The sequence below is a fragment of the Suricata suricatta genome, chromosome 5 (genome assembly GCF_006229205.1).
Source record: "Suricata suricatta isolate VVHF042 chromosome 5, meerkat_22Aug2017_6uvM2_HiC, whole genome shotgun sequence".
NCBI lineage: Eukaryota > Metazoa > Chordata > Mammalia > Carnivora > Herpestidae > Suricata > Suricata suricatta.
In genome coordinates this window covers 133,547,358-133,561,807 of record NC_043704.1, presented here as the reverse complement: position 1 = coordinate 133,561,807, position 14,450 = coordinate 133,547,358, and the positions used below count along the sequence as shown (strand labels likewise).

The 14,450-nt window shown below is 38.4% G+C and overlaps 1 protein-coding gene across 1 annotated transcript in view; it reads left to right on the top strand.

Annotated features, from left to right (window-relative positions):
* The window catches only part of EFHB (EF-hand domain family member B), a 48,487-nt gene that overhangs the window by 20,566 nt on the left and 13,471 nt on the right, over positions 1 to 14,450 (top strand). Inside the window, exons 4-9 of the mRNA XM_029940346.1 lie at positions 230 to 410; positions 1,823 to 1,933; positions 4,375 to 4,504; positions 9,209 to 9,292; positions 9,885 to 9,952; positions 13,655 to 13,809. Coding sequence (XP_029796206.1) covers positions 230 to 410; positions 1,823 to 1,933; positions 4,375 to 4,504; positions 9,209 to 9,292; positions 9,885 to 9,952; positions 13,655 to 13,809 — 729 coding nt within the window. The remainder of the gene's footprint in view (positions 1 to 229; positions 411 to 1,822; positions 1,934 to 4,374; positions 4,505 to 9,208; positions 9,293 to 9,884; positions 9,953 to 13,654; positions 13,810 to 14,450) is intronic.

Here is a 14,450-nt window from a genome sequence, read left to right as displayed (position 1 = left end):
CACATTTCTAGAATCTGAGTCAAGTAACTACTCCTTGAAGGTTCATGTGTAGGCATGGTTCAGCTTTATAGCTCCAATTCTGACCGTTCATTTGAAGATGAGCAGAGGCAAGGACAATGAAATGTTTTCCCATAATCATGTTCTCTTCTCCCCAGCTTTTGATTAGTTTCGGTTTTCAGATTTTTGCTTCTGGTTGTTGTTATATCTGTGCTTTATGTGATTTCTTTAGGCAAAGGTATTGATAAACCCACAGCCCATTACAACATTTCAACAGAAAATTAAAGATAAGAAGGAATCAGTATATTTAAGCAATCAGTGGGCACCATTAGGAAAATCTCATGATCAAACACCAGGATTACCTAAAGGCCTGGATGTGCTCCATACGACATTTGGGACAGCAGTTGTCAGAGGTAATAATAAAAAACAGTGGGGAATTGGATGATAAAATAAGTCTTCCAAAAAAGAGAAAGAATAAGAATTCTTAGAAAATGGGACTGAATATTTTGTTGACATGGCATTGGTGGTGGTACAAATGATGATTAAGAATAAAAGATGGGATCATAGCAAGAAAATTATTCTCAGACCCAGAATCCTTAGAGTTTATGTGTACTAAGAGTGAACATTCAGGTTTTGGAGGCAGATTCAGTGAGTATAATAGAGACGATGTAAAGACAGGAGAGAGAGTCAAGAAACTTGATATTGGAGCCAGCTATGAAGTCTGCGATCCCTTCCCTATGAACAGCCATTGCTGTGTTTTACTTCCATCGATGCTTCTGATGTGTTCTCTCAACTCTTTATGAAACAGACCACAGAACAAATAAGTTCGGCCAGTGCTGTGTACCACACTCCATCACGCAGGTCCACAGTGTCTACCGCGTATGAGCCGAACGCAGGCAGGGTGCAGAGCAGAACTTCACTACTCTTTCGAGAGAAGTGGAGCACATCTTTCAACAAACAACTTAAGATGGAATTGATCGCAGGCCATTGTTCCTTCTGAAGCCACAGCGTCCTCCCATGTTGTTGGGTGCTTTTCCGTACATCTGTTCCACATTTATCCCTCCTCCCTTTTCAGGTCTCTTACCCTCTTTCTCCAGGGTCTTACCACAGGAGACCTCAAATTCCATTTTTCTCTATCCTGAAAAGAAATTTGGTTTACTTTGTTTTTCTGTACCCGTTAAGGCTCTATCTCAGGAACCTTACCTTTTTTTTCACCCAAAGGACCATTAGATTATTTTCCTTAACATAGTAACACCCACTTGAGATAAATTATGCCTCTCTCTTGGAGTGAAAAATCTGCAAAATCTATACTTCATTGTATCAGATCTAAAGTTAAAATTAGGCAAAATTTGAAGCTTGAAAAAATGTATTTTACAGTAGATGATATATCTTTTTCCTTTATAATAGGATTTAAAAATTATATTTATGTAGACATGGCATTACATTACAATGATTATATCATAACTGCTGTCTAGGATTACATCATTCAGTGTGAAAGCACTGTCAAGGTATACTGCATTTAAATATATAATGTAAAGAATGTTCCAAAATGTGTGTGTGTCTATCAATAGCTATAATGATTCATATATCAGACAAAAAGTACTGCTTTACAGGATTATTCTGAGTTGACCCACTTTCTGGGATTCTTAACTATTTGTTTATAGGCTGTGTCCTGTCTTTCTTGCTAAATCTTCATTTGTGTTCTCAGTGCCTATGTAGCTTATGTCATTGGCATACCTCATTTGTCATTTGTTCTAGTCAATTTAAATATGTCATAAATAGATGGAAATTACCTTAAAACTGATTTCATCAATTCTTCCTTTAGAATTATCTGCTAGAGATGTAGTGAATCCACCAAAACCCTATGAAGAAGTATTTAAAGAAGGAAAGGAAGGACATGATCTGTATATTGTTTCTCACAACGATTATTATGCGGGTAAGTGTCCTCCAGTGTAAGAGAGGCCTCAGGATATAGGACTCTCAGATTTGTAGAGAGAAATAAAGGAGATTATGTGCATAAAGTTAAATGCCTGGCATATAATACCTGATCAGTAAATAATAACTTATTATTCATTAGGTCATGAACTCTGATGGCTAGGAACACATATACTTATGCATTTAGTATATTAAATGTGGAAAGGTATGTATTATTAAAAGGAAAAAACATCTAAGAAAAGTTCTGTGTTAGTTTTAAACTTAAAAATTACATGTTTTTGACATTCAAAATAATACTGCTTGAGATTCTCTCTCTTCCTCTCTCTCTGCCCCCTTCCTGCTCATGCATACACACTTTCTCAAAATAAAGAAACACTAAAAAAAAAATATATATATATATATATATGTATATAATTGTAGAAATTTAAATATCTCAAAAAATAGGGGGCACCTGGCTGGCTCAGTCAGTGGAGCATGTGACACTTGATCTTGGGGTTTTAGTTTGAGCCCACATTGGGTGTGGAGATTACTTAAAAAAATAAAATATTTGCGGCGCCTGGCTGGCTTAGTTGGAAAAACACGCAAATCTTGATCTCAGGGTCATGAGTTTGCGTGCCACATTGGGGGGAGAGATTACTTAAATAAATATTAAAATACGTACATACATACCTAAATATCTCGAAAAAAATGGGAGAGACAGTAGATGTAACCCTGAAATGCCGTTGGCCAGAGGGAACTATAGTTTGTATGTTGAACATCTTTTTAACCTGCATGCACTAAACCATCTATCTTTAAGTAGCATAATATTCTCTGTGCTTTTGGGGAACTTGCTATATACATTAAGGTTTTTTATTAAAAAATTTTTTTTAATGTTTTACTTTATTTTTGAGAGACACAGACAGAGCACAAGCAGGTAAGGAGTGGAGAGAATGACACACAGAATCCGAAGCAGGCTCCAGGCTCTGAGCTGTCAGCACAGAGCCCGACACAGGGCTCAAACCCACGAACTGTGAGATCATAACCTGAGCTGAAGTCGGATGCTTAACCGATGGAGCCACCTAGGCATCCCAACACGTTAAAAAAATGGGGTGCCTGGGTGGCTCTGTTGGTTAAGCATCTGACTTGATTTCAGCTCAGGTTATAATCTGATGGTTTGTAAATTTGAACCCCGAGTCATGAAGGCCACTTGGGATTCTCTGTCGTCTTCTCTCTCTCCCCTTCCCCTGCTTGTCCACATGCACTCTCCCTCTCTTTCTCAAAAATAAATAAATAAATATTTTAAAAAGTAGTATAGTATGTCAAGGCATCATTCAGTAACAATAAATATGTATTGATTACATCTTTTAAATACACTTAATTTTAGTCATTACTAAAGGAATATATATTTCTTTTCTAAAGTACAAAGAAAATCTCCCACAATTTCCAGTCTTTCACAGATGATCCTTTCATAGATGCCTTTCGTTGTGCATTCACATATGACTATATGTGTGTTTTGCTCCCCATTATATGCACTTTTTTCTACTTGCTTTTTTCCCCATTTAATATAATTCTTTAGTTGTCTTTTCATATCAGTATCTATATTGTATTTTTCAGTATTACAAAATATATTGCTTATATATCTTTGTGAACATGATTTTTTCTTAGGATATATTCCTAGATTTATGAATATTTGAAATATTTACTATCCGCCCAAATATGTGCCCCAATTCGCCCTCATACCCACAGTGTATTAGCATTTCCATTTCCCATCCTCCTTAACAGTGAGCATTGCCAATCTTTTTTTTTTTTTTTTTACTTGAGAGACAAATTATGATTTCACATTATTGTTTTTATTTACACTGTTTGGATTATTAGTGAGGCTGAATCTCCATCTAAATTTCTTAACCTTTTAGCTGATCTCTAGTTTTAGTCTTAAGAAATAGAAGACTAATATCACATTAAGACCTGAAAAAAGTACAGTATTAGATCTTGATTATAAAAAGCTCCTTGTTGGGTTCTCAGGCTTCAGTTTCTCATAAGAGATAAGTGACTATAATGAAATGGGAGGGCTGCAATGTTCTGAAGGTCTCACCAAATCAGCAAGTACAAGACACCAGCCTCTCAAATCTTAGCATAGTGGAAAGGAAATCTGGGATACCAAAGCACGGCAGTAGCTCCCCTGATCTTCAAGATTTCTGTAACGTTAATGGGGCCTGCATTTTTCATTCATATGTCTTTTTCCTACATCGTTTTCCTACTTACTTTCCAAACATGAAAACAAGGGACTCTTGTCCCACCAGTCTCCCAGCTCATGCGGGAGGATGCTTGTCCTCCGTTGCCAAATCTCTGCAATCCTGGCACTGTTCCAGTCCATTTGGTTCCCACTCTCATTTTCGTTGTCAGGGAGAGCATAATGTGCTTCCTGCAAGATAAGTTTATTCGTGTTGCTTCTTTTTTTCACAGGAGAAGCAAAGAACCGAAAGTATAACCCGTCAAGTTTCCATAGGTTTAACTTGTATGGGGTCCCAACACCACATTTTAATGATGGACGAGCCATGGCAAAAACTTTATATTGGCTCCATGAGCAACAAATGTAAGTTTAATTATATTGTATCCTGAAACAGGTGTTAGATATTACGGCACATGTACTTGTAGAGGAGTATGTTGATTAAATTTATTTTTGAAGAGGTGTAATGCATTGGCATGGTTCAAACAAAATTAATAGAAAAACATATACAGGGATATGTCTTCCAAACTGTCCAGTTCTCCCAGAGATAACCATGATAGTGTGTGTGTGTGTGTGTGTGTGTGTGTATGTGTGTGTGTGTGTCATTCTAAAGTTACTTCATACCTTTGCAAGTAAATCTGAAGACATCTATGCATGTTTTTAATCTATAGAATCAGCCCTTTTCATGTTTCTTAAAGATGTGGGCTTTCATATCTCTACAAAATGGTCATATCATATATAATTTAACTCTCATCATTTGGTTTTGTTTCATAGTTATTTGGGCACTTGAGTATCTGACTTAATTCTTGCAAACTGTGACCTTTTTATGCCTGAATTCTAGATAGGACTACTTGCCTAGAAAATTAAAAAAAAATTCCTTAACTTTTCATTTTCTGTGTTATGTTTTATATATAAGTTAACACTTAAGCACTGGGAGATTACTACTAATAATTCATATTTCCTCGTATGCTTAAAAAATCAGAAGATTGGAAATACTGATATAGTGGCTTGAATGGTGGCCCCCCAAAAAGACATGTTCATGTTCTAATTCCTAGAACCTATGAATATCACCTTATGTGAGAAAAGAATCTTTGTAAGTGTAAATTAAGTTAAGGATCTTGAGAGGAAGAGGTCATTTTGGATTATGTAGGTGGGGCCCTAACTCCCATGATAAGTGTTCTTTTAAGGGAAGGCAGAGGGAGATTTGAGACAGAAGAGGACAAGACACATGGAGAAGAGGTGACGTGAAGATGGAGAATGACATTAGCCTCCAGATGTTGGAAGATGCAATGAATAGATTCTCGCTTAGAGTCTTTGGAGAGAAGCGGCTTTGCTGACACCTTGATTGCTGACTTCTGGCCGAATTGTGGGAGGATGTTTTTGTCATTTAAAAGCCATCAGCTTGTGGGAATTTGTTGCAGCGACCACAGGAACCCAATGCCTCGTGCCTGCCCTTCTACATCAGTTGTGGGAGTGGGTTTGTTTTGCCCTCTGCCCTCTTTAATGGAGGCACTGGCCCCCCAAGTCTCCACGGGCCTCGGCGTGCACACAGAGTTCGCATCACCACAGATCCTCCACCTGCCTGGCGCGTTCGTGATCCCTGTGATCGCAGCTCCCTATGACAAAGGCGAAGGGCTAAGTTCTTTACGTATGCTTATTAAAAAAAACCTTTTTAAATCTTTATTTATTTTTGAGAGACAGTGCGAGCAGGGGAGAGTCGGAGAGAGAGGGAGACACAGAATCCAAAGCAGGCTCCAGGCTCCTAGCTAGCTGTCAGCACAGAGCCCGATGCGGGGCTCGAACCCACGAACCGTCAGATCATGACTTGAGCCAAAGCCGGACGCTTAACCGACCGAGCCACCCAGGAGCCCCTCTTTACGTATGATTAATTTAATTTTACCAACAACTCTATGAGGAAGGTGTATTATAATTTTTATCTTTTCCATTTTACAAATGAAGAATCTAAGGTACAAAGAAGTTAAATCATGTACCCAATATTGTGCAGCTAAGAAGTACTTGGGGTAGGAATGAAACCCAGGCCAGAGGCTGCCCCTCACCCTACACCAGGGGTAGAGGCACTGGATTCTGTGACCACAGGCCTGAAATACTGATTTCCATTCCTCTTCTACTTTTTTAGTTTATGAGTTTCTGATACTTGAATTATTCAAAGCAATAAAGGTATAACACAAATCCAAAACAAATTCTTGTAATATTATACTAAACCCATAAGAAATTGTTTTCTTTAGGGTACAGAAGAAGAGCCCATATAGCAAACATTTGTTAACCTATTAACATTAAAGTAGTTAAACCATTGTTTGAGGATTATAGATCTAGAAATTAAACTCTAAAAGGAGATAACAAAATTTGATTTATCCATTTTTGGAAGCTTAGGAATGTAAAGGTGCTATCAATTTATGAAAGACCTAAAATAAACACATTAATGGCAATTTGGTCCTTATGAACATCCTAAGTGCAGAGCCTTTAGGTTATTAACAAGGACATATTTATCAATGATTTGGGGGATAGTCATAGAAAAATACATTGAGTACAACCAAAACTAATGCAGTGGCATGTATCAATTATATCTAAATAAAATAAAATACACTAAATTTGTAAAAGCGAGTAGCACGCAGGGATCATTTTCCTCCAACTTGTCTCTACCCCCAAGGAAACATCATTGGTGGAACAATGCTTTATTTGATCACACTTCTTGTATTCGGAAACTTAATTATTGCTAAAGCAATAGAGAGATTCTTCATTGCTTTGGTTTGCTGGATTTTTAAAAATGTTTATATAGTTTTGAGAGAGAGACAGAGTGTGAGTAGGGGAGGGGCAGAGAGAGAGGGAGGCACAGAAACTGAAGCAGGCTACAGGCTCTCAGCTGTCAGCATGGAGCCCCACACGGAGCTTGAACCCACGAACCACGAGATCATGACCTGAGCCAAAGTCAGACGCTCAACTGACTGAGCCACCCAGTTGCCCCTGGTTTGCTGGATGTTTTAAAGCGTATTTATTTATTTTAATATATAAATTAGAGAGAGAGAGAAAGGGCGCAAGTAGGGAGGGGCAGAGAGAGGGAGGGAGAATCCCTGCACACTGTTAGTGCAGAGCCTGATGCAGGACTTGAACTCACAAACCATGAGATCATGACCAGAGCCAAAGCAGGATGGTTAACCACCTGAGCCACCCAGGTGCCCCTGGGTTGCTGGATTTTAAAAAGAACTCACTACTTCTTTCTACAGTGTATTGTCTATTGTAATTTTGGAGTTAAGCCTGTTTACAATTTAAGGTATCTCAGTTTTATATTTTAATGTAAATTTAGTTTATGCTCAACTTTTAAGGGATATATTTCCTCTGTAAAGCTACCTCTGTCTATATTGTTTACGGTCTTTGGTTTGAAAAATCAGAAGCTTCACATGATGGGAGTGTGTGTGTGTGAGTGTGTGTGTGTGTGTGTGTGTGTGTATCAAAGAATTCACACAAAGGCCTTTATTCTGAGTTGTTTAGTGAATGCTGTGAGGTTGTGCAGTGATGCTGAAGGTAAGGATATTCCAACACACGTGGCTGCTAGCAGATACTCCATAATTCTCCCGGAAACATAATCTAGGCACTTCTATGGTGAAAGGAGTAAGCTCCATGATTTATAATCCTTGCCCGCTCCATCCCTGCGTGTTCCTAATCATGCCCTTTGGAGCTGGTTTTTAGAATGTCAACCTTATTTGTTCAAATTATGGCCCTTAAACTGCCATTGATTTATTCTGACTTTACCCATATTGTTCCTTTTTTCCACTTTTTGAACTAATGGGAAGTAAATGGAGACATAAGAGATGAATTACTTTATATTTCATCTATTGTTTCTCCACACAGTGTCACTCTTCTCCAGAAATTTATTCAGCCCGGTATTTCTATAGTACAGAAAACAGTTTTAAAAGCAAATGGAGTTTAAGAATTTAATATTCATTGTTTTTAGTCTTAGCAAAACAATAGAGAATTTACTAATTTTAATGTTATTAAATAGTAGTGTTGTACTTCACAGTTCTCAAAAGAAACCTTGTTCATTTAATCACAAGGACAGAAGTAATGAAATTATATTACAGAAAATTGGCAAAATAAAATCACCCATAATCCTGTCACCAAAATTCAGCCATTATTATCTTTTTAATGTATTTCTTTCTAGTGTAGCTTCCTGTGTAAATGTTTACATTACTTTAATCACCATGCAATCCTGTTTTATATCCTGCTTTCTCACTTCACATAAAATAATTTTATATTGCTGTGTATCCTTAATAACCAACATCTGAAATGCATGCAGAGTGTATTCTTGTTAATGTGATATAATTTAATCACCCTCCATGACTAAACATTTATCTCTTTTTTTTTCATTTGTAGTCAGTGAGGCCACAAACATTTTTATGTGTATAACTTTCCCACATTTTGAATTGTTATGTGGATGATCTTATGATTGGTTCCCAGATATAAAAGGAAATGACCATTTTTATGCGTTTTGAATCATATTACTAGATTATTTCCAAAAAGATTATAGTAATTTGCATTTACCAAGTGTTTTACTATATGTTGTGCCAGTGTTAGGTATTCGGTCTGTCTGTCTCTACTTTTCCTTGTGCACTATGTTAAAAGTGCCTCTTTGTTATTATTTTATTATACATTTATTATTGGAGAGTATCATAATTTCTCCATCTATTTGCTTACTAGGTGTGAGTTCTCTGTTTATATCCTTTGGTTATTTATTTGCTGCTTAATTTTAGAAATTTTAAGAGTTGCATTTATGATAATGATATTAACCCTTTGGTTTTATTTACTGAAAAATATGTTAAATCTGCTTGTCTTATTCTCTATACAAAATTTTATATTTTATTATAAACTTATCTTTATAATATAAATGATAGAGGAATGAATATATACAGCTTTTTTTAGCATATAGCTTTTTTTTGAAACTAGATGTATGTTTTGATGACTCAAATGATACTATGGTATTTCTCACCATATGTGTGTTTGGCAACCAAGAATACTTAGGTAATAGAGATGCTTGACAATTTTCTAATTTTATAGGAAAAGAGGAGTGAAGGTTGTATCCAAGAGAGTTGATGATTTCAAAGAAAAGTTTCAACAGCAACTTGGAAGAGTTTTAGATCCGTAAGTTAATAATTAACTTTGAATTGATAGTGTCTTTGGATGGAATTTAAAAAGAAGTGCTCTTGTGGTAAATGTTGGTTTGTTTTCTATTAGGTTCTATACATTAAGTAAGAAAGTCATCCTTTCGAAATTAATCAGGGAACTCTGGTAGCTTCTGTAGAGCCTGGGGTTCTAGGAAAGTGCGGAGTCCTCTGAAAGGAAGAGGGCATTCGGAGAAGAGGGAGGGAGAATTTTATGTAAAGTTTTATTTCTGGGATACTACTAATGTAATTTAATTTATCATGTTACCATTTTTCTCTCTCTTCCCTGTGTCTGTCTGTCTTCCTGTCTGCCTCTCTTTCCATATTCTGCTTTGAATCTGTTCTTAATTTTCTTTTTAAATCTGGGCTACTGAAAGCCAGGAAAAGCATGTAGCCATTGCTCATGCAAGCGGGACGTTGGACAGAAGATCTGTTGGAGAACTTCTGTTTGATCTTCATAGTTTCGTTATAGGAGAAATATAGGCTATTAAAAACATATGGCAAGCGTTTTCTAAATTCCAGAGATGCCATGTGCTGAGTATTTTAACTGAAGGATTTGTTTTCTTTGATAGCATTGCAGAAACAATGAATGTTCCCCCAGACCACACATTTGGAGCTTGTCTCCGTGCTGAGGAGTATGGTAAATATACTAACTTTTCCCTTAAAAAACAAACAACTTCTCCACAAAGTTACACTGTTAAATTCACCATCTCCTTCTCTTAAAGCTTCTAATTTTAAAGGCTTAAAAACATTACATTAACATTAATGAGAACAATTTGTAGCACAAGAGAGAAAAAAATGTTCATATTATGTTTGAAATATGTACAGTTTAAAGCCTTTGTTGAATGAGTACCTTAAGTGTAGTCAAGGCTCAGAACTTTATTTAGAAAGTAAATATGGCCTGTATTAAATAAGTGAAAGTTGAGCGAAGCGGCTTTTTAGTGAATTCAAACGTTGTTCGAGGAGGCTCTTGTTACTCAGAATGTGGTCTGCAGCCTGGCGATGCTGATGTCCCCTGAGGGTTTCTTAGTGATAGAGTCTCACGCTCCGCCCAGATCTACTGAATCTGAAGCTGCATTTTGCAATATTCCCGGGTGAATTGTAGGCACATTTGAGTTTGAGAAACTACTCAGCTCTACAGCCACATAATTAAGAACCACTCTTTTCCCACCAGCCAATCAATCAATTAATCCATAAAGTGGCAGAAGAAACTTGACTTTCTTTCTAAGCCATCTCTAGGGGGGACATCCAAAGGCAAGACTGTGCCGAAGCTTATCAGCATGAGGCTATATTTCAGTGTTTGCAAATAGTCTGCAGTCTCCCTGCAGTAAAATCACCCAGGGAATTAATGAAGTATGCAGGTTCCTGGGACCTGTGCCCAGGTGTTCTGATCCAGCAGGCTCTTGCGTAAACTTAAACTCACGTTGAAGAACGGCTGTTGAGAAGGTCATAGCTAAAGCCCACTCACTGACAAATAAAATATATATTTATTGGGCTCATGCAACAGTGTTTTTGTACAACATTAATCGCATTAATTAGGAGACTGTATTCTGGGCCTGTTTTTTAGATGAATTGTTACATGTTTACTGTATGCCTAACCATTGTAGAGGCTCTTCTTACCTGTAAGAGTGGTTCAGAGATGATTTAGGAAATGCAGCGATGAGCCTGGAAAATAAATAGGGAATCATGGTCAGTTCTGCTTACTCAAGGGCAGGCTTCATGCTGGCGGGTGCTCCATCTTGCTATCTGTTGGATCCCCGGGGTCTAGCATTCAGTACATTTTTCACAAATATTTATAGCATGAATTGGTGAATCCAACATATGGTTTATCATCTTGGCATTTTGACAGCATTGACAAATTTCCTAATAGTTGATCAAAGTTATCCTTACAAATTGAATGAGATAGTGTTATAAAATGAAAAGGAAGAACACTGACGTTAATAATTTAACAAATATGTAAGTATCAGTACCAGCATTAGTGCTGCATAGTTTAACTGTGAAAGGGGACTGTTAAGTTCTCTCTGGACTTCTAGAGTTTATCGATGAACACAGATTCACTGTAGGTTCTCACCTTTTGTGACCATTGTTGGGGTCAATGGATAGCATTTATTCTGCAGAAAGCTCCTGCTTCTAGGGTCCTGAATTTCTCCTTTACTCTTACTTATGGAAATAAAGGCAACTGTGCAAATAATGTCTCATCCCTAAGGCCTGGAGTTGCTGGTTATGTTAAGATGCCGTCAGGAAGCATGCAAGGGTTGTGCCCAGCTCCAAGAACACACCAGAACCAAGGGCTGCATCATGGGAGTTGGTTTCAGGCAGAGTACAATTGAAGAGCTTGCTTGGCTTTTCTGATGGCCATGGAATGGTAGCAAGGTCACGGTCTCTCGGGGCCAGGATGTGTACGTATGATCTCAGCTCTTTAGAGATGACTCTTGAGTAATTGCAAGTGATTTGACCTGAACTTCATAGAATATTCTTTCAGTGCCAGGCCAGGAGAAGGTATCACATATATCTCACTCACCAGGAGTCACACCTAGTGAAGAGTATAGTGCCAAACCAGGTGGAGTTGAAAAAACAATCATTCAAATGGTTATTTTTGGATGTTAATGGAGAGGGAAGGCCTCTGAAGATAAACACTCAACTAAGAGCCATCTTATGGAGGAAAGAGGACCTTTATTTTACAGAAGAGCCACCCACAGGGTTTTTATCAAGGGGTTAGAATGTGGAGGAGAAGAGGAAGCCATGTTTGTTTGTCAAAAATCACTTTCACTGTCATTATTTCCTCTCACGGAGCCCTCCGTATGCCCATTTTAGGGTGGTCTGTCTGATGAGAACTGATTCCATTTCTGATGACTTTGTTCTGAAGCACTTGCCAAGTTCCTGGAACCAGCATTAGTTGTAGGCTTCTCACCCATATCTACCCTTAAAAACATGATTTTTGTCAGAGTAGATGGGATTAGCGCCTGATTTTATAGTAAGTAAGAATCTCAGAGGTGCAGTCAGTGCATACTAAAAGAGACCCTTGACAGAGCCTAATATAGAGATTTACACAGAGTAGGTATAAATGTTAGTTGCTGAGAACTTCACCGATGTAGTGATTTAAATGATTCCATCTAGGATATGACAGTCAACTGCTGACATGACCCTGTCCCAAGATAGCAGGAAGGGAGGGGTATAGGCCAAGGGAAAATGAACTGAGGCAAAGGCTCCTTCTGGTGACATCCACCAAGCCAACATACCTGAAGCAACAGGGTCAACTCTAGTCTGATCTCTGTCACCATTAAAATCCAAGGAATATTTTCCAAAAGGGACTGACAAGGGATGGGACTTATAGGTGATGTGTATGTTTGTACTTTCTTTGTATCACAATCTTGGGAAGTTCTTTATGTTATGAAGGATAAATGAAAGCAAGGGCCAGATCTGGGGCAAGAGGGGAGGGAGGTGTGTAGTAGGTGGATTAGAGACTTTACTACTTCCATATAACTGAGGGGATTGTGGATCAGGACTCAGTTAATGGAACTGTGACAAGGCGTGGTCTCCCGTGCAGATGATGGTACTGGGGAAGCAGGGCTGAGAAATGGAAACTTGATATGCAGAATGAAGGCAGACCGGAAATTCCTATTAGAAAGGAGTAGGGAATTTGAGTTCTGTTTTTACAAGGGATCCCAGAGGTTTAGTCAACTTCAAGGCATGTAGAGTGGCCCCATATGGACTATGCCCCACTTTCAGATCCTCAGCATTGTAGACAAACATTTGCTAAGGGGCAGACAGGCAAGGGCTTTACTATCTGAGGAAACACAGCCTAATTGGGCTGATGAATCCCCTCCCCTCACATTCATTTTGTCAGAACTTTTTCATTGAGCAGAGAAATCACATAAAACAGAAACATTAAGTTTTATCAATTATCTTATGTACTTTTTTATATACGAGGATTTTTTTAAGTTTATTTATTTTTTAAGTTACATCCACGTTAGTTGACATGTAGTGCAATAATGTTTTCAGGAGCAGATTCCAGTGATTCATTCCCTCTGTAGAACACCCAGTGCTCATCCCAACAAGTGTCTTCCTTATTGCCTCTTGCCCATTTATCCCCCCACCCCGACAACGCCTCCAGCAAGCCTCAGTTTGTTCTCTGTGTTTAAGAGTCTCCTCTGTTTTGTCCCCCTCCTATACAAGGATTTTCGCTCACACTGCATAATAGAATCAGAGTTAGGCGTGAAGTTTTTTTCATTCACAGAAGTTGCTAGATCTTTCTCTGTTTTAGGATAAGAATAATATTGACAGACTTTAAGTTCTTTTACCTGAATTCAGATAAAAGACTTTTTCTCCCCCTCTTTAATAGGAGCTGGTGATCTCATCCATAACAGACTTCCGGGTGAATATCTTCGAGGCAAGGATAGACAGAGAGCCCTGATTGCTGCAGTACGACATCACTTGAAGAAAGTTAACTACCAAAACTTTGACACTTTGCTGGCAGCCTTCAGGCACTATGACAAGGCCAGTAGCTGAACAGAATTTTGGGGACTATGCATGGGCTTACAGATCCTGGCAGGTTGGTGTAGATCAGGGGTCGGCACATTATGGCCTGTGGGTCAAATTGAGCCCATCACCTGTTTTTGTAAATAGTTTTATATGCCAGTTTGTTTTGAATATTTTCTACGTCTGCTTTTGCACTATAGATCCAGAATAATGCATCAGAGACTGAATGGCTTGCAAAACCTAAAATATTTATTGTTGGCTCTTCACGGTAAAAGTTGACAGACCCCTGGAGTAGATCAGTGGTTACCAAAGTGTGGCTCTTTTATCACTGTCAGGGTCACTTGGGAACCTGTGCACAATCTAAGGCCCACCCCAGACCTACTGTATTGGGAGCTCAGGGTTGGGGCCTGTGGATAGTGTTTTAACAAACAAAAGGTGATTCTGATACACTTTCAGTTTGAGAACTGCTGTGGCAGATTAAAGTGTAGTGTGCTGGGGGCCAGGGGTGGGGGTGGCACCCTAGGTCCCCAGGGAAGACTTCCTGGCGTCTAGGTCATCTATACATACCTGAAGCTGAGTATGTACACATAGTGCTGTCAAGATCCAAGTCAAACTTAGAATGTCTCTCCCCTAGGGGAGTGGGTGTGGTTTCAGTTTTG